A 20,436-nucleotide genomic window follows, 5' to 3' on the forward strand; every position below is an offset into this window, starting at 1 on the left:
TGGTGGTAGCTTTTGGAATCCATCTTTATCCCCCAATCGACATAAATTAAGTGCTACATGAGTGATGTTGGGTTTTGATGATCCGTAAAACACGCTCGAATCTTAGTCTTTTTATCATGTGATCTTTTGCTCACAATGTTAATGAGCAAATTTGCTCAAAGACCAACAACCGTTTGACATGTGGCACAAATGACATCAGTAATAGAGAGAGAAGGTTTCTCCCACCAACCATAGTGAAAAAAAAATTCTAATTGGATCACTTTGTGACATTAAAAAATATGATGTGATGCAATGTGGTTGTAGAGGAAAAAATTATATCAACTTTTTATATATATATATATATACTTTTTAATATATATGTTTTTCTGAATATGAGTATTTTGATGAAGGGTCCCGTTCAGCACCCTAAGTTTTACCACACACTTTAACAAATGTGTTTTGTCTTACATGGGTTAGAAGTTTTGGAATGAGCTGATTTTTGGTGAGGATGATCTCTATGGTGAGGAGATCATCCTCACCAAAAATCAGCTCATTCCAAAACTTCTAACCCCATCATAAATGGTTTACAAAAAATGGATGGTCCACAATTTTTCAACATGTAAACATGGGGCTAAACATTTCGGAATGGGCTGATTTTTGGGGAGGATGATCTTCTAATCATAGAAATCATCCTCACCAAAAATCAGCCCAATCCAAAACTTATAACCCATGTAGGACAAAAAACATTTGTTAAAATGTGTGGTAAAACTTAGGGTGCTGAACATTTCCCTTTGATGAAATGTAGAAGGGTGCATTGTTGGATTGTCAATGTGGGCCAACGACAAAGATTTGAAATCATAAAAAATAGACATGTGGAGAGAAGACTTGCGAGGCAAGAAAGAGATACTCTTTCTATTGCTGATGCCACTCACACCACATGTCAAAAAGTACTGGCTTTTAACATTCAATCACTTTAAATTTAAACAAATAAAAATATTAAATTTCTGGTGCAAGAAACATAAATATGTACATCACATCCACGAATCTTGATATTGTCAAATATTTTGATTTGTAATCTCATGACATTTGAATAATTCATGTCAACCCCTATGTGATAAAATTGATCGTACATATGTGAACCACACAGAATCTGCTCCTGGATATGAACCTAGGACTCCACTCTTGTCTCCACCTTTACCTCTAGAAATGGATCTTCACTTAGCACTGAATCCACACCTTAAATTGGATCATGTATGAGTGAGGCTAGGGAGGCTAGGGATAACGTCCCCACAAGTGATGTATACTAATCAAATTAATTCAACGAAAAATTGTATAAGATGGCATTAAGTTCAACTACTATACTTTGTGAACTTTATTGTTGAAGCATTGAAAAATGAGCATTTTAATGAATTGAGTTTAGCAAAGATGGGGATGTTGGGATAGAATAGTAAAAAAATTAAGATAAAATTAGAAAATGTAGTAGAACGAGTAAAACTAAGAGAAAATCTACTGACATGATTTAAGCATATTCAACAAAGGTTGATTATTGTCCCAGTTAAAATTATTTTTCAAGTTGAAGATTCTAAAAGAACAATTGGAATGCTTAAAAGAATGTTAATTGAGATAGTGAAAACATATATATAAACAAGCTTTCAAGCATTTTCTAGCCTCAACCCATACGACTTTCCATCGAACTAATGTTTTTAGTGAGAGGAATTCAATTTCTTAAAGATTAAATCTTTTCTCTGTGTTTTTTTTTTTCCCTTTTAGGGATTAATATAAATTTTTTAGATATATATTTTTCTTGGGAATCCCTAATATCTGAATCGTTTGTTTGATGGAAAACCCAAGTCCTAGGTTGATGGCTCAAATCTTTGTAATAAAGTTTTGATGATATTGATGATTTAACAGTTTTTCCAAGTCATTATTATAAAACCTATTTAGTTATAGAATAATTATAATAATATTAAAATAATTATTACATTTGGTATTTAATATTTTATTAATTAAGATTGAGTTGTGTTTGATTGGAATTGATCTTAGAATTTTGATTTAAAAAAAATATGATTTATTATTATTATGAGGATGTCCAGACCTATAGGCCCTGACCAGCGGGGCAAGGTAACTGGTCTTTTAAAACACCAAATCTCATTCAAATCCCTCGGGTACATGTAATATCCCACCAACCACACATAGCAGATGAGAAGGATCAATCTCTATAGTGGCCAACAAGAGAGGGAAAAAATCTTTTAGAAAATTTTGTTTTTTTGTTTTTGTTTTTGTTTTTGTTTTTATCTAGAAGAGAAAGACCTAGCTCTCATCTCACTTATTTTGATAGGCACTCAAAGTGGATGGATCATGTACTCTCGGATGTTATGTATCCATCCAAATCCAGGTCTTGTTTGTATATTTCGTTTTTTGGGGAATAGATTTAAGCAATTTTTACCATATATGGGCTTGTAAATTGTGATGAACAATTTCCCTGTAATTCAATTGCTAGAAATCACAAATCTGATTTGAGTTTTAATGTCCAACTCCATCAAAAGGTGGGCCCAGATTAATTGATCAGTGGGGCCAAAAGAGTTCACCAAGTGGTGGAGAAATGACAAATCCTTTTGGCATATGGTCTTTACTGTAATGACCAAACATCAAAATATGCTACGCCATCATATATTGATTTCATCTAATTAGTTCATCAATTATGATGCATTACTGTAACTTTTCATTGGACCGGGTCTGGTTCGGATAAAGGTCGATATATATGGAACACATCCGGTACAATGATCCAAACGGATTGGACCTCATCATATTGTTTTTTTTTTCTTTTTTTCTTTCTTGATCTCAGTATTAGGATCCAAATCCAATTCAATAACAATTGAATCAGGCCTGGTTCAGATCCAATAAATATATAATTTAATTTATATATATATATATATATATATATATATATATATATATATATATATATATATATATATATATATATATATATATATATATATATATCTGATACAATATCAAATTGAATGCTTATTGTTACACAAATCTTTCATTCAAATCCAAAGTTATTAGATTCGAACATATTGAAAATTTGGAATTTGGGTTTGATCTGATTCCATATAATCTTATTGTGTAACTATGGGGAAATAACTTAATAGACACTGCAAGAGCGATGTCTTTTTAAATGCACCCTTAGTTTTGAAGCAATATCTTAACAACCCTATTAGTAAAAAAATTATTTCTCAATGCCCCTTCAACCCAATAAAATGGTAAATTCAAGTCATCGAGATTAAGTTTTATACCGTTAATCTTGATGATTCATGATAAAATGACGAGATTGACAATTGTAAGATGTTCAATCTCGAAAATTTGAATATTGAACTCAATGATTCAAGTTCAAAAGTCAAGATCGATGATTGGAATAGATGTTGATATCAATGATTTGAATTGTCGAGATCGACAATTTTAATCATCGATCCTACAAAATGGGGGCAGGGGTCATTAAGAAGTAAATAAAATAAAATAAATTACTAAATGGACTATTATATAATGTTCAACCTCGGCCCTACCAAAATTTTTTTTTCTGTTGGATCACTCAATTTTTATTTTCTTTTTTTATTAAAAGAAATTGGATTTGAAACATTTTTTACTGAGAAAAAAAGCCAAAAACTCAATCAGACAGCTGGTGAAGTCCAGGAGAGAGAAATTCCCCTTTGATAGTCACGTGCCCACGTGTCGTCAACATAACTATTGCAATCCAATTTGGCTACGGCTGTCAATGGATCAGGTCATTTGGGTCGAGGATATGGGTTCAAATAAGAATCGGATTTAATAACCTATCAGATAAATTATGGATCAACCACATCCGCCAATCCAATTGATCTCCATTGATAAAATGGCAAATGGATCTAGACCACTCAGACTACAATCTATTGACAGTCCTATATGGATCAAGGTCAATCCGAAACTAATTTGATAAAATGTGATAAATTATATAAATTACATTATATATTTTATTTAAATATATGAATTTTTTTTATTTTTTTATATATGATTATTTTCGATCCATTTTAGATTTTAATATTGATATTCTATAAGAGAACTTGATTGTTAGCAAATTGTCCCAATCAACACGTTTCGATCCTGACCAAATCCATTGACAACCCAATCACATCCCTCGATCTCTTATCCAATGAAAATGTTACATCAATGTCAATTTATAGTATAATTCTTTGGGCCCACTTAAACTACATACATAAATAAATAAAAAACATTTAATTCTATAAAACATATTATTTCAAGAGATTAAATTGATGATCATGTAACCATAATCAGCAAGTCCAGAAAAATACTATTCAACGGTTTAAAATGAAAGTTACTTAAAGAAAATAGCAAACATTTGAAATTTTGGATTGTAGCCAATCGATTGAGTCGTACACAAGCACGTGGGCCACAGGTGCATATAGAGAGACCTACTTTTAAGGCTTTTCTCCCATTAAAATGTCTTTTATGAAAGAGTCAAAGATGATGGACCCCACTGTTTTTCAATCAAATCAAACACTTTTTTATGCTGCCACGTGTACATAGATAACCATGTGACGCCAATGGTAAGTATTGTGGACTTGTACGTGTGTGCGCATGGAATGCTTCGTCAGATTTTTTGGACTCTATAGAAAGCTTGTCTGAAGCTTTGGATTACAGGAAGGATTCCTCTAGTGAACTTATGGGAGAAAATATAGAAAAAGTTATATTTTGGAGGAAAGATTCCAAGACTTTGTTTGTTACAAATTATGTTTATTAATGGGCATGATATTACCAGGTCCGTAGGAATAATTGTCGAATTCGAACTGATTACGATGATCGTGTTGTACAAATTATATTTTACTATATGAGTCATGATGATTTAACTTACCCACGTGTCATACTCAATCAACACCCCTAACCTGACATGTTCGGGAATTGTAGATTTGCACTCCTTAGGATACATAACTGCACTTCTCTATAAGAAAGTACAGTTCTATATCTCGAGGAGTGCAGATCTACTATTCTCGAATATGTCATGTTCGAGGTGTCAATTGAGTATGTCACGTGAGTAAATCAAATGATCGCGATTCTTACAACATAACTTCTTGAAACTTTGTAATATTTAGAATGGTACAATTGAACAATAAAAATTAGGGGTGCAACTTGGTCCAAAACCAACAGATAGCTTTGGGAGTGATTTTGTTCAATTTGGAACAGGTTGCAATTCAATTTCGAATTACAAAAATGGAGAACTACAACTACAGGAGTAGAGCTATTAAGGAGCTGGTGGGGGCAATTGCTCCCATAGAACTTTAAGACACCCCTATATTTTCAACTAATTACATATCCCATTTATCCCCACTCCCTCACCTCTCTCCCCATTTGCCCCTACACCCTCACCTCCCTCCAATTTTTACCCCCGCCCCCTCTTATTTTAATTTTTTGTTGATGACATTGCCTCTTGAGTGAACCTTCTCATATATTAATTAAAAATGACTTAAATATCATTTTCTTCAACTTCTAACCAAAAACCTCGAAGCAAATTGTTCACAAAATTTGACAAATATTTTTTATATTATATTTAATACTATATAGTATTATTATTATTTTTTTTTAAATTTGACCAATTTTTTTCCAACTTTAATTTACCCGTTTTCTCTAAAGTACATTTTCCTTGAAAAATCGTTCCCTAACCCCATCTTTAGGCATGCTTAGGCCAGTAACCCCACATGGTCTGTTGGTGAATAGCGTATTTTTATACCATGCTTGATAAAGTAGTCAAAATAACCAGTGTGAATGCTTATCACATAACTAATATAAACTGTATGTGATCCGCGGGCCACCTATTGCATCAATGATATCCTAAAATTGATCTGTGGCTTGATGACAACTGTCACATGAGCCAACATAGGCGGCCATGGTACGAAAAGATTCATATCATAATCAACCACTGAAAAGACGGAATCGATTGATTTCAGAATTGAAATCAATCGATTCCATCTTTTCAAAATGTAATATCATTGACAATGACATTTCTAATCTTATGAAAAGTGGAGTACAAATTCATTTTACTTTATTACTTGAACTCAATGTTACATGGTTTAGAACCGACAAGATCATCGTGAATATTATATTTGCATTGGGGGGGGGGGGGGGTTTGTAATTTGCTCTATCAAAATCTTCCTCTATCGTTTCTGAGACTGATGTAATACCTATCAAAGAAATTCTGATGATTAAATCAAATTCACACAATTTGATTTGAATAAGAGTTAAAGTCCTCTTAGCAAAAATCTTCTTTCATCTTTATTAATTTACCTTTTATTCCCTATTAAGAAGTTTCTCTTTTTCGTTTCGTTCGCTTTAATATGTATTCCAAGAGCTTGTAGTCATCCCTTTTCGCATATCACACCATTAATTATTTTATTTTGGGTAAACTCTTGACAGGCTTCTCTGAATGGAATCTATCCATGACCTTTGTTGAGCACATAAAATAATCTCCCATGTAAAATCATTTAAGATCTCAAGTTCTGTTCTTGAGAAAAAAACCAACTTTAATGCTTATCTTGAGTTGATACATGTGTGATTTCAAACCCAGCCCCACCCCAACATTTATGGTGAGTTACTCATCCTCATATAAAATCAATCCTTTGATTCATCTCCATAAACACATCATGTACCTGTCATTTTTGTCTAGAAAGAAGTTTCGGGCAACAACATTCAACTCCACGAGCCCATGAACATTAGGCCAACTTATGGATAGATTATGGTATGGCTGTCAACGAATACTTATTAGTTCAAATTCAGCTATATCCGAATTTGAATCCAAATTTTTTATCTGATATCTAAATTCGAATATGACGGATATCCCTAAAACACTACTTGAATTTGAATATGATTTTCTCATCAGATATCCGAAAATATTGGATTTTAATCCAAATAACCTTTGGAGAGAAGAAAAAAAAACTCGATTTTCCTAAATCCAAATGATTTTTCATAATCAAAATATTAAAAAAATCCTTACCTTTATTTGTATCAAAATCAAAAGAAAAATTAAAAAGCTCTTGTTTTCATATCATATACATTATTTTGGATTAGATTCAGTGTGTTAATATCTGAATCTGTATCCGATAAGGATTCAAATAGATAAAAATATTCGAATTTGATATCCAAATTTTTTTAATAGTATCCGATTTTTCAAATTTGAATCGGATTCGGATTTTCAACTATCCATTGACACCCCTAGGATAGATATACACACCAAAAATCATCCTAATTGGTGATCTCTAGCCATTAAATTTGATTAATTTCATCGTCGGTTTAAAACCAATTAATGGCCATACCCACACACCCAAGATTATTATTTTTTATTTAATAAAAGAAAAAAAAAAAAAGCATAAATCCAACACCCTTACCCAACATTGAAGGATGCTCTTTTTTTTTTTTTTTGTGTGTGTGTGTGTGTGTTTTTTTTTTCTATCTTTTCTCATCTGACTTGCAGATCCCCAAAATCCTACCCACTGAAATCAAGTACCCAAACACTTTTCCTTTTTTCTTTTTCCCTAATAATGAGGAGAATCTCAATCTCTATAAGATCATTTCTTCGGCTTTACAAAACCCATTTCCCAGTTTTTTTGTTTGTTTGTTTCATACCGACCTTACCGAGCTAAACTACACTAAAATAAGTTCAAATAACCAGCCAAACAAAACCGCCTTGAAAGTTCAAAGAGACCAAAAAAAAAAAGATAAAAAATATATAGAACATCACGTGACATCCATCTCAAAGACTCAAACACGCCTCCCTCATAAAATGACAGAAACCAGCACATACAAACTCCCTTCCCCAGCATGAAATTCCTAAACTCTGTCCTTAAGACTCTCTCTCTCTCCCTCACTGTTCTCTTTTTTTCATTCATCTCTACTTGTTTGTTGTTGATCTCCAAAACTGAGGGTTGGGTTCTATGTTGGACCCCAACCCATTGAATATTACCCACTCATAGTGTCTGTCACTCAGACGGAACTTTGAAGGAGTGTAAGAAGAACAAGTTTTATGCAGACATGTCTGTTTCAAACAGTGTATCAAGTAAGCTTTGATTGCATTTAGAGAGTATATTTGCAAATTAAAAATATAAGTTCTACATGAAGTTCATCATAAGTTAATTATAGTTTATTTACTCCATTATATATTCACCTGCATAGATTTATGTTTCTTAACTAAGTTTATCTTTTATTTGTTTTGCTGTAATACATACAAGTGATTTCAAGTTGCAGACGTACAAGTTGTGTGCAACCATCACCCCAAAACTTTGAGTTCAACAATGGTAGAAGAATATAAATAAATAACCCATCAAAGAAAAAAGAATATAAATAAATAAACATATTGAAATTTTCTTTTTAGTTGACATATATTGCTTAAAAATGAGAGAGGGAGAGAGATTAGTTTGTGATTGTTGTTTCACCATCACCACTAAAGCCTTTTTTTTTTTCCCCGAAAATTTGGTATCGGCTGAAGGAATCTTGTTCCTCCATTCAATTGAAACAAAGGATACAAATTCATCTAAGGTTGATGTGAACTTTCTCCTTTATTCGGGCTTGGGACTGACAATGTAGTGTAGACGAAACACTATATACTGGAGGATTATTTGTGATTATAGTAGATTAAGTTTAATTTCTTCCCTTTTATTTACTCAATTACAATTTCATTTGCATTGATTTGAGTTTGGTATGTGCTATGTAGTAATAGAAAAGTGATATAGAAAATTGTGTCCAATGGTTGAAAATATAAAGCATATAAACAGGACTAATTAAAGCCATAGCTTTTTGAAAAGAATGTCCGTAATTTGCACGGTTAGACGAAGTATATGAGCTTGGTAGCTGATCAAGTACGGTTTCTTTTTTCCTTTTTTTTTTTTAAGTGTAAGATTTCATTAAAACCACAAAAGCAGCTAAAACGAGAAATTTTTTACTCACAGGAAATTCAATCCAGACACAGAATCCTAGATAACCAATCGCACGAAGCCTAACGAGGGTAGTTTTGTAAATTGGGGATGTCCTCAATACACACAGGTTCTTATGATTGGTCAATCTGGGACGCTATGAATTCCCGGTTGACTTTTCTGCCAGCAATTTTTTTTTCCCTAAAACAACTATGAGGTCAAAGGACTAACCAAGTACAATTGACCAACCCAGCACGGATAAATCTAGGATACGAGTCTTCAGAAATTGGCTACCAAAAAATATATGAAACAGAACTTTGTGGGTTTTATACAACTATTTAAGTGATTTTCACAAATTTATGCAGTACTATTGATGAGCATTTTATTATTCTATGGGTCTATGTATCACTTTATAATTTTGTTAGACTGTTAGTGCCATAATTTCTAGTTCTATTCTAATTATAATGGAAAGATCATCCGGTAACAACAGAAACTCCCTATTAGGAACTAGACCTGTTATGCACTCAAAACTTCCATAGATTATGCTCATTGTTTAGACTGTTAGGAGAGTATACAAACTGCCCAGCCATCTTGGAGATATATTACACCAAGGCTTTACAAGATCAGACGATCTAATTCGTTGGTTGAACCACATTCTTTCCAATTGTCAGAAAATGTGAGGGTGAAGGTCCAGGACAAGGTATGAAGAGAGATGGTTACAATAATTTAATTAGAGTGATTTTGGAACTGAAAATTTCCAAGGTTGGACACATCAGATTGTGGATTTCATCTCCCAAAATGGGTATATTTATTTGTTTGTATTGTGGGTAACTAAGATATTCTCCACACTAATAAAATATTAGAACTCATTTATCCAGCACAACAAAATTAGAAATAGTATTAGTCCTTATTCTACATTCGACTGAATACATCGTCTATAAACCACTTTTGTTTCCTAGTCAATATAGCTAAGCTTATGGTAGATAGTATTTGCAAGTTGTTATATATTTTAACTAGTTGTTTCATAATTCTTAAAATAATAATAACAAATAAATAAAAATGGTCGAAGAGTTGATCGTATTCTAGATTCAAGTTTAATTGAGTTTTCATTAGCTGTTTTTTTTTTTTTTTTCCATTGATGGGTAACCTCCAAAGGGATTTGGAAGGGTATTGGAAAGGTGATCCTTAAGACTCTTCCCAAAGATTTTCTTTTAAAGGCAGAATTGGTTAATGGCATTCACTCTGTTTGACAATAGACCATCTATGTGTACCACTTCCGTGGATATTCCATTCAAAGATGACATAGTTGTATAGGAGTCAAACTAAACAAGAATTGGATATGATAAATTTGGTCTAAGAGATGAAGTATGCTTTTTAAGTATCAAAATAGATCAAAGTAGATGCAAATCAAGACATTAAGAGTTCCAAAAACTAGTATATATAATTGAAAAGAGAGGATGAAATTTCTGAAAGTTAGTTCTGATTGGGGATTCTTTTCAAAAGAGATGAGAATTTTATCAGTCATAGTTAGTTGCTTATTTAGAAAGTGGCCAAGATACAAATGGGAAACAAATAAAAGAAGATGGAAAGATGGATATACATACTCAGCAACCAAATGTCCCTCTAAGCTATGAACAGCCTCTTATAAAGTGGTGCCCCAAGTTCGGGTTCTATGGTTCTTGTGTGAGATGGCCCCTTAATGTAGCTTACCTGCTAAAACAAAGTGTGCACTGTAAGAATCAATCAAGTAATCCTTTGTCCATATGAGAATTAGTAGTACTGTCTACTCCTACCCAAAGAAGATTACATAAGAGATCAAAATTATTTCTGAGTCATTTCTTCTTTTGTACATCTACTTGAAATTCTTAGCAATTTGATACTAAGTAGCGTACACCAACGGCCAAGCATTAATTAAAAAGTTTTGTTTCTATGTCAAGCTAATTAAGTCAACTCCAATATAGAGCCTGAGAACACTGCCAACTAGGCTGAGTTCATTACTGATATCAAAGATGAGTTAGCAACAAAACCAAGACAACTTAGATTTTAGCTTGAGGTAGTGAGAGTGGACATGAACACATTTGCAATAACAGAAGACATGGGGTTTAGACAGAATTGAATGGAGAAGCAAGATTTATTCATCCCATCCCAAAATGTTGGGATAAAGGTATCCGAAACAAAATAAATAGTTTGATTAGTAAACAACTATCTAATGCACCTGTTCTTAGAAAATACACTGTGAATTGTTAAGTAGATGGAATTTGATGTAGCATCTCTAAATCTTTTTTCTGAACCACTAAAGATCATTCTTTAATTCACCGCAGATTTTGAACTTCTCCACTACTTGAAAGCACAATTTCAGTTAAGAGCTGCACCATGTTTATGGGAAGAATTCAGCGTAGTTATCCAGCTCGGGTTCCTTGTAACCATATTAGTCCATTACATACAGAAAAGAGTGTGCACATCATGCACACAGAGATCAAAAGATAAAGAGAAATGCGCAAAAAAGTACCATGTACACGTAAAACTTGGCCTCTCTTATAAAGCCAGTATAGGTTGCAGTATTTTGCTATCGGGGTGCCATTTTCTGATGCTTCTGATGCTGTTTAATGGGAATGAGGCCCTTTGCAAATCGACAGTCTCACTTCTTGGGAACGAAATCTTGCTCGTGATATCATGGTTGGTCACGTCAGCTGTAGTTTTATATCTTCAGAATCTGAAGTACATGAAACTTCCTTGGATTCTAAGAGCCTGGTGGTTGTGCAGCTTTTTACTGTCCGTTATCCACGCGGGTTTTGATACCTATAACATTCTTGCAAATCATAGGTCCCCAAGAGTGGAAGACTATGCCGACTTCCTCAGCTTCATTGCCTCTACCTATCTGTTGGGTATTTCAATCAGAGGGACCACAGGCATTGACTTAGTACTAGATAATGGCATCACAGACCCACTACTCGGCAATAAAACTGAAAGGAGTGAAGAAGGTAAGAAAAGGGATTCTCCATATGGAAGAGCTAATCTTTTCCAACTCATCACCTTCTCTTGGCTCAACCCATTGTTCACAGTAGGGATCAAGAAACCACTCGAACCAGACGAGATCCCGGACATATATATCAAAGACTCTGCGGCGCATCTCTCCCATTCATTTGACGAGAGTCTAAATTGCGTCAAGGAGAGAGACGGCACCACTAATCCTTCCATCTACAAGGCAATCTTTCTGTTTATAAGGAAGAAAGCAGCAATCAATGCAATGTTTGCAATGATCAGTGCTGGATCATCGTATGTGGGCCCATATCTGATCGACGATTTCGTGACATTTTTAAGTGGGAAGAAGCACCATAACTTAGAGAGTGGGTACCTTTTAGCACTAGCCTTCCTAAGTGCAAAAATGATTGAAGTTATTGCACAGAGACAATGGATCTTCGGAGCTCGTCAGCTCGGTCTTCGCCTAAGAGCAGCCCTGATATCTCACATATACAAGAAAGGCCTTCATCTATCAAATCAATCCCGTCAAAGCCATAGTAGTGGAGAGATAATAAACTACATGAGTGTCGATATCCAACGTATCACGGACTTTATTTGGTACTTAAACATAATCTGGATGTTGCCAATACAAATTTCTCTCGCAATCTGTATTCTAAATACAAATCTCGGTCTCGGTTCATTAGCAGGATTAGCAGCAACAACAATGGTGATGACTTGTAACATCCCAATTACAAGAATTCAGAAAAGGTTCCAATCCAAAATCATGGAAGCAAAGGATCAAAGAATGAAATCTACGTCGGAAATTCTCCGAAACATGAAGACTTTGAAACTTCAAGCGTGGGATATTCAGTACCTCCACAAGCTTGAAAACTTGAGAAAAATTGAGTACAACTGGTTATGGAAATCACTAAGGTTATCAGCAATATCAGCTTTTATCTTTTGGGGGTCCCCCACATTCATCTCCGTGGTGACTTTCGCTGCATGTATCATTATGGGGATCCCACTCACAGCCGGGAGTGTCTTATCCTCATTGGCAACTTTTCGAATGTTACAAGATCCAATCTTCAATCTGCCTGACTTACTATCGGTGATTGCACAAGCTAAAGTTTCGGCGGATCGAGTTGCATTGTATCTCCAAGAAGACGAAATTCGACCCGATGCGGTCATGTTTGTTCCGAAAGACGAGTTGGGTATCGAGATTGAGAATGGGAAATTCAGTTGGGATCCGGAAACAAGAAGGCCAACACTTGATGGAATACATTTAGAAGTAAAGCGGGGGATGAAAGTAGCAGTCTGTGGGACAGTTGGATCGGGAAAGTCTAGTCTGCTTTCAAGCATATTGGGAGAAATACCAAAGCTTTCAGGAACAGTGAAGATTGGTGGGACGAAAGCTTACGTACCTCAATCCCCGTGGATACTGACTGGAAATGTCAGAGAGAATATTCTGTTTGGGAATCCGTATGACAGTGACAAGTACGAAAGGACAATTGAAGCATGTGCTTTGATAAAGGATTTTGAGCTATTCTCTTGTGGAGACTTAACGGAGATTGGAGAAAGAGGAATTAATATGAGTGGAGGACAGAAGCAAAGGATACAAATTGCTCGTGCAGTCTATCAGGATGCCGATATATATCTACTCGATGACCCTTTCAGTGCTGTGGATGCTCATACAGGCACACAACTCTTTGAGGTAGGTTTCACTTAGATTGTTCAAATAGAAATTTAAAAGGTCAACCAATTCAAAATGGTTGCAATCGCTACATGACTCTGGTTTGGTTGGTACCAAGCTGTCTCCAAGACTAAATTCTACCTATCAATGATGTTTCCATAAATATACTCAGACACTACTATACCCAGAACCATAAATTCCCCCAGAGTACCGGTGTCAAACCAACACCTCATGGGTGTTGAGTGTATATTTTCCTCCACTCTCAGGTGTGTCATACCCAGTTACTTAGGCCTCGTGACCCTCTTATATTCATAGTTCTCCCCCTCTCCAACAAATCAGTCTTTTGGAGTAGTTGGTTGGTTAACATGATATCAGAGAGCTAAGTTCATATAGGTCATAGGTTCAAATCTTTCCACCCTTATGGGTGAGGGGGAGTGTTGAGTGTATATTTTCCTCCACTCTTGGGTGTGCCATACCCCAGTTAAGCCCCATGACCCTATTACATTCATAGTTCTCCCCCTTTCGAACAGATCAGTCTTTTGGAGTAGTTGGTTGGATAACAATGGGTATGGGTGGGAGAATCCTTAACGGTTAGGGGTCATGCAAGTCCGACACCAAAACCCATACCCAAACCTGACACTCAGATAACATAGCTCATATCTGAGTAGACTTAGATCATTGAATGGGTAAATTGTAGTCCAAGAACAAGTCCTTTATCACACCTTCTCACAACATGAAAACATCTAATCTATTCTCCTACTTTTTTGACAGATTTTTTTCCCTCTTGTGCTTGTGCTTGTATGTCCTGTGCAGGAATGTCTAATGGGAATTCTCAAAGACAAGACTATAATTTATGTCACTCACCAAGTTGAGTTTCTTCCTGCAGCGGACCTCATTCTGGTATGTGGAATACAGCATAACTTTCCACTATTTAAAGTCTTATAGGATAAACTTGAGGGGTTGTAGTTTTAATGACCTACAAGTATCTTTAACAGGTGATGCAAAATGGAAGGATCACCCAAACTGGAAAGTTCGAAGAACTTCTAAAACAGAATATTGGATTTGAAGTATTAGTCGGTGCACACAATCACGCTCTAGAATCAATCCTCACGGTTGAAAATTCGAGTCGAACATCTCAAAAACCTATAATTGAATGCGAAGACGACACAGATCCCACGACAAATGCACAGCGTCTAAATGGTAAACATGACTCTGAACACAATCTTTCTCCAGAGATAATGGATAAAGGAGGAAGATTGACACAAGATGAAGAGAGAGAGAAAGGAAGCATAGGAAAAGCAGTTTACTGGTCTTACTTGACCGTGGTGCGGAGTGGGGCCTTCATCCCGATCATAATCATGGCACAGTCTCTCTTCCAGTTGTTACAGATCGCCAGTAATTATTGGATGGCATGGGCTTCTCCTCCGACGGAAGAGGTTGAGCCGGTAGTAGGGATGAATGTCCTTCTTCTTGTGTATGTACTTCTTGCTGTCGGAAGTTCACTTTGTGTGTTGGTTCGTGCGATGCTAGTAGCAATAACTGGCCTTGGGACAGCACAGAAGCTCTTCATGAACATGCTTCATAGTGTGCTCCGGGCACCAATGTCTTTCTTTGATTCAACCCCAACGGGAAGGATCTTAAACCGCGTAAGTAAACATATAAGTTCATCTACTTGGGGGTGTGTGTGTGTATAAGTGCATACATGCATGTTTGTTAAATCTTTATCCATGCATTTTAATGTATAGAGAGTCGACCAAAATACCTCAAATGGAAGAATGACCAAAAGTGGTGCAATCTTTTAGACCTCAATCAAATCTGACAGTCGAGCACCAGTTAATGTTTCATCAATTGATACTTAAGGCGAGGTTTCTAGGATGAAATAAGAAAAACCATGGAGCATAAGAAAGAAATCTTCTTTTCTACTTTCTTTTTTTACAAATTGATAGACGCCTAAGCTGCACGTCCCATTCATGCTTTATGCTTGTTGATACCTTATCTATTGGCTAAGGCATCTTCTCTCAGTTATGTATTGCTGGTTTCACATGTATGTGTATCAATCAATGAGTCACACATCAGTGTGTTAATATTTCATATATGTCAGGATCACCAAAAATTACTCATCCTTTAACCACCTTGATGACAGGCATCTACAGACCAAAGTGTGGTAGACTTGGAAATTGCTAACAAATTAGGTTGGTGTGCTTTCTCAATAATACAAATTCTGGGGACTATTGGGGTCATGTCGCAGGTAGCATGGCAAGTATTTGCTATCTTTATTCCGGTGACTGCAATCTGCATATGGTACCAAGTAAGTGAGCATATCTATGATTTAGGTGAGTGTGATATCTTCCCATTTCACAATCTGAATCTAACATTTGATTGTGATCACTGCAGCAATACTATATACCAACTGCAAGAGAACTGGCTCGCTTATCTGGGATTGAAAGAGCTCCAATCCTACATCACTTTGCAGAATCACTATCTGGAGCTGCAACAATCCGGGCTTTCGACCAAGAAGACCGCTTCATGAATGCAAACCTTGGCCTTATTGATAACCATTCAAGGCCATGGTTTCATAATGTGTCAGCTATGGAATGGCTTTCCTTCAGATTGAACCTACTATCAAATTTTGTTTTTGCTTTCTCACTGGTTTTGCTTGTCAGCCTCCCTGAAGGAGTTATCAACCCAAGTAAGGATCATGAATATTTTCATAAGGTACCCCTCAGATAGACCATATAAGACAGCTGACATATGGACTGACACAGATATCATACATATAGAAAGATCAGATCCACCAGTCAATGGGTCTCATTGAAGAAATCTCTTACATGAAAAATCAACATGATTGTATTACATTAACCATCCCTTTTTTTCTAGATGATTTTTAGCACAAAAGATCTCTTAGGTGATGAAGGCAACGAATGATGGATCCTGCTACTAATGAGGGACGCAAATCAAGCCAACAGTCATGAGTTCCAAGGGAGATTTCATAATTATTTAGTTGCAATCCCAACCAAATACCTTAAATCTTCCCCAAATCCCAATTGCAAATTAGCGTAGTTGCACAACTTTATGTTTTACATTTCACAAATATTGTCATTTGTGATTTCGGAAACCCTTTTTCTTAAACAAATAAATAAATAAAATTCAACAATTTCTCTTTGACCTTCGTCACCATAAAATTAACCTTTCCATCACCCTTTCCTAAATAGAAACAATCTTAGAAAAAAAAAAAATCTAGGTTGTCCTACATCAACTACCCTGCATGTATCTGTGTAAACTATCCTTGTGGTTACATGATGGGTACCTTTGACTGCCTATCTTCACAATAATTGAAGAACAGTTTCTGATTTTTTGTTTTTTGGGAGAAGATTCTACAAGAGCTTACTAGGAATTGATTATTTTACAGGTATCGCAGGGTTGGCAGTGACATATGGACTAAATCTGAATGTACAACAAGCCTCTGTTATATGGAACATGTGCAACGCAGAGAATAAAATGATCTCAGTAGAAAGGATTTTGCAATATTCAAAAATTATTAGTGAAGCCCCTTTGATGATTGAAGAAAATAGACCACCAAAGAACTGGCCAGAATTTGGAACAATTTGCTTCAAGAACTTGCAGGTAAAGCTAGAACAGCAAACGGGTTTGTCATTTCTGATGCTAAATTGAAGGAAGAAATATCATAGAGCATTGTATTTTCACAGGAGTTAATATTTAATGTCATCTCATATAAATGTTTTTTATATTACAGATCCGCTATGCTGAACATCTTCCATCCGTCTTAAAAAACATCAACTGCACAGTTCCGGGAAGGAAGAAAGTCGGTGTTGTAGGACGGACGGGGAGCGGGAAATCGACTCTCATACAGGCAATATTCCGGATTGTTGAACCCAGAGAAGGAAGCATTGTAATTGATGATGTTGACATTTGTAAGATAGGCCTCCATGACTTGAGATCAAGGCTTAGCATCATTCCACAGGACCCAACGATGTTTGACGGAACAGTGAGAGGAAACCTCGACCCGTTAGAACAATACACTGATAGAGAAATATGGGAGGTAGGTACTAAGATAAAGTTTGAACCAATTAACAAATATACTTATTTTTCCTAGAAAAAATGAGGTCTTGGATGCACATATGCTTAAATAAAACTGAATTTTCAGGCTTTAGATAAATGTCAACTCGGTGATGTAATACGTGCAAAAGAAGAGAAGTTGGATTCACCAGGTGAGACAAATCAATATGGACAACAATCTAAGTTTATGGCTTCTCATATTTAATTACTGATGTTTATGGCTCAAACAGTGGTGGAGAATGGAGAAAATTGGAGCATGGGCCAGAGGCAGTTATTTTGTCTTGGAAGAGTTTTGTTAAAGAAAAGCAGCATTCTTGTTCTGGATGAAGCGACTGCCTCAGTTGATTCAGCTACTGATGGTGTCATACAGAAGATTGTGAGTCAGGAGTTCAAAGATCATACAGTTGTCATCATAGCTCATCGAATCCACACAGTTATTGACAGTGATCTTATTCTGGTCCTTAGTGATGGTATGAAGCTTTAAAATTATATCTATGATGGAAAAAAAAAAAAAGAGAAATAAAAGAAAATATATATAGGGGAATGCTAACATCTAAGACCTCATGGGGACGTTAGCATTCTTCACCACATTCAATTTCCAATAATACCCTTACCCATTTTGTCTTTTAGTGAAAAAGACAAGGGTATGTTGATCTTTTACATAATAAATGCTAAGAGAATTTAAATGTCTTGTTTGAAGTAAATGCATTGACAATAAATGTCAACAACTCTTCTATAAATATGTCCATAAGATTTTTTTATATTTACGACACCACCATTACACAAAGACCAATACATACTTTTGTCTTTTTTACTAAAAGAAAAAATGAATAAGAGTATTATTGGAAAATAAATATGATGAGAATGCTAATGTCCCCATGAGGTCTTGGACATTAACATTCCCCCGTATATATAAGCTAACAACTCTTAGTTATTGGGTTAATGACTAAGTTTCTAAGAAATAAACTCAATTGTTATGTGAGCAGGAAGGGTAGTGGAGTACAATACACCGGCCAAGCTATTGGAAAGAGAAGATTCATTTTTCTCGAAACTTATAAAGGAGTACTCCATGAGATCACAGAGCTTCAACAACTCAGCAAACTTATAAAATGGGGATCCTATTTCATAGATTTCCTAATTTTGGAAATCTTTCACATGAAAGAGAGATTGACATGCCGAGGAGAAGTAATAAAAGCACCACCATCCAAGTCAGTGAAGATTGTTCGAATGATCTCTCAACCTGACCACATGAGAAGTGTTGTATCTCTCTTTGTATTATCATCTATGATATCAAATGCAAGACTAAACTAATTCTATTTTTCCATTTTGGTTTCAGAATTTACAAGAGTTTTATCTTTATTATATATATTTTGTGAGGACTTCTAACCCATATAGGACAAAACATGTTGGCCAAACAGTTGACCCTTGAACATGACCCCTAGGTTGATATATTTCATTCCAATGTGATTGATACTCACTCACTAACAAATCACCCTACCAACCTATAAAAAAAAAAGTAATGAAATGTAAATTTAAATGTATGTTGGGGAAACCATCTTCACAAAAAAAAATGGATGTTTTTAATATTATTAAAGTAAAAAAAAATGGTGTTCCAAACAAGACCCTTCTGAAGAACCACAATCAAATAGACCCTTAAACTCCATACCACATACCCAGAAATTTCCAACCCCTATATATTTTCTTTTACCCAATTTATCAAAAATCATTAAAACCCATGAATTTCATATGGAAATAAACACCATCCTTAATTTTTAAAAGCAACCCAATGTGACAGTAATATAATACTACAATTTTTCGATGAATTGCCCAACAGTCCTCCAAAATCAAAGGTTTCTCGAGTGTCTGAGATAATGAAATTGCAGGATTTTTTGTTTTTGTTTTTGTTTTTTTCATTTTCATAATCTAGGCAATATATGGGTTCTTCTCTCCTCTGTCTGTGGAGAAAATAGCTCTCCATTTAATCATAAATGATAAAATTCATGAGCTGAAACACAGAAGAATATCTCTCTCTAAATTAAGCTAAAATTTGTACCTCATGAGAGCAGACCCAAAGAAAAAACTACTTGGCTGCGTAGGATAGAACGGGAAGAAGAAACCAGCGCATTCTAGCGTTTTGGATGGACCGTTAACTTTCCTCAAATAAATAATAAAGAAATAAAGAGAGAGCTGTGTTAGAGTAGAACTAAGGCCTAAAGCAGTGAGAGAGCCTGCGCTCCACGTCAGAACTAAGTTAAACATCGAACCGAAATTTCACTTAAATGGTCGGATCAGGGTTCGACCGGGGTTCAATTCAATTGGACCGATTTATATTCATTAAATATATAAAGATAAGAAATCAAATAAGAGAAAAGAAAAAAAAAAAAATTTATGAACATTTTCGTGAATCAATGGAAAAAAAATATAAAAGGATTAAAGATTTTCTTTAAATCATTCTATTTTCTTTAAATCCACAAAGTTTGTTTAACTTCTTTTCTTTAAAAATAAATAAATAAAAATGATTTTTTATAATAATAATTATTTAGTTTTAAAGAACCAGTTCATGAGAACCGAAGGTTCATACAATTGAACCATTGATTTTTAAAAAAAAATTACGGTTCTTTATAAAGTTTTGGTTCACCGATATTTTTTTATAATCAGGTCGAACTGCCAACCCACCATAATTTTTTAAAACACTAGCTTCCACTTCTAGATAAGTTCCCAAAAAAAATTTCCTTGAATTTAGAGAATAACTTGTACAAAAGAATGTTTAAA

General features: G+C 35.0%; 1 protein-coding gene and 1 long non-coding RNA gene across 2 annotated transcripts; one reads left to right on the top strand and one right to left on the bottom strand.

The window, feature by feature from the left end:
• The first annotated feature begins 7,762 nt into the window (after positions 1 to 7,762).
• Positions 7,763 to 19,028, top strand: ABCC9 (multidrug resistance-associated protein 9). The gene is made up of 11 exons (XM_086457303.1): positions 7,763 to 8,083; positions 11,258 to 13,608; positions 14,401 to 14,487; positions 14,583 to 15,233; positions 15,731 to 15,895; positions 15,982 to 16,276; positions 16,997 to 17,211; positions 17,342 to 17,647; positions 17,753 to 17,816; positions 17,895 to 18,134; positions 18,651 to 19,028. Exons 1-11 carry the CDS (start codon positions 8,059 to 8,061, stop codon positions 18,770 to 18,772), a joined length of 4,521 nt encoding a protein of 1,506 aa, XP_086313429.1. The 5' UTR covers positions 7,763 to 8,058; the 3' UTR covers positions 18,773 to 19,028.
• Positions 8,974 to 19,820, bottom strand: LOC147391448 (uncharacterized). Its single transcript, XR_015182502.1, has 2 exons — positions 19,718 to 19,820; positions 8,974 to 10,646 (listed from the first exon to the last, which is right to left on the bottom strand). It is a non-coding gene; the product is annotated as an uncharacterized LOC147391448 (long non-coding RNA).
• Between the last annotated feature and the right edge of the window lie 616 nt (positions 19,821 to 20,436).

The sequence above is a fragment of the Akebia trifoliata genome, chromosome 11 (assembly GCF_017979445.1).
Source record: "Akebia trifoliata isolate Shusen 1 chromosome 11, ASM1797944v1, whole genome shotgun sequence".
Lineage (NCBI taxonomy): Eukaryota > Viridiplantae > Streptophyta > Magnoliopsida > Ranunculales > Lardizabalaceae > Akebia > Akebia trifoliata.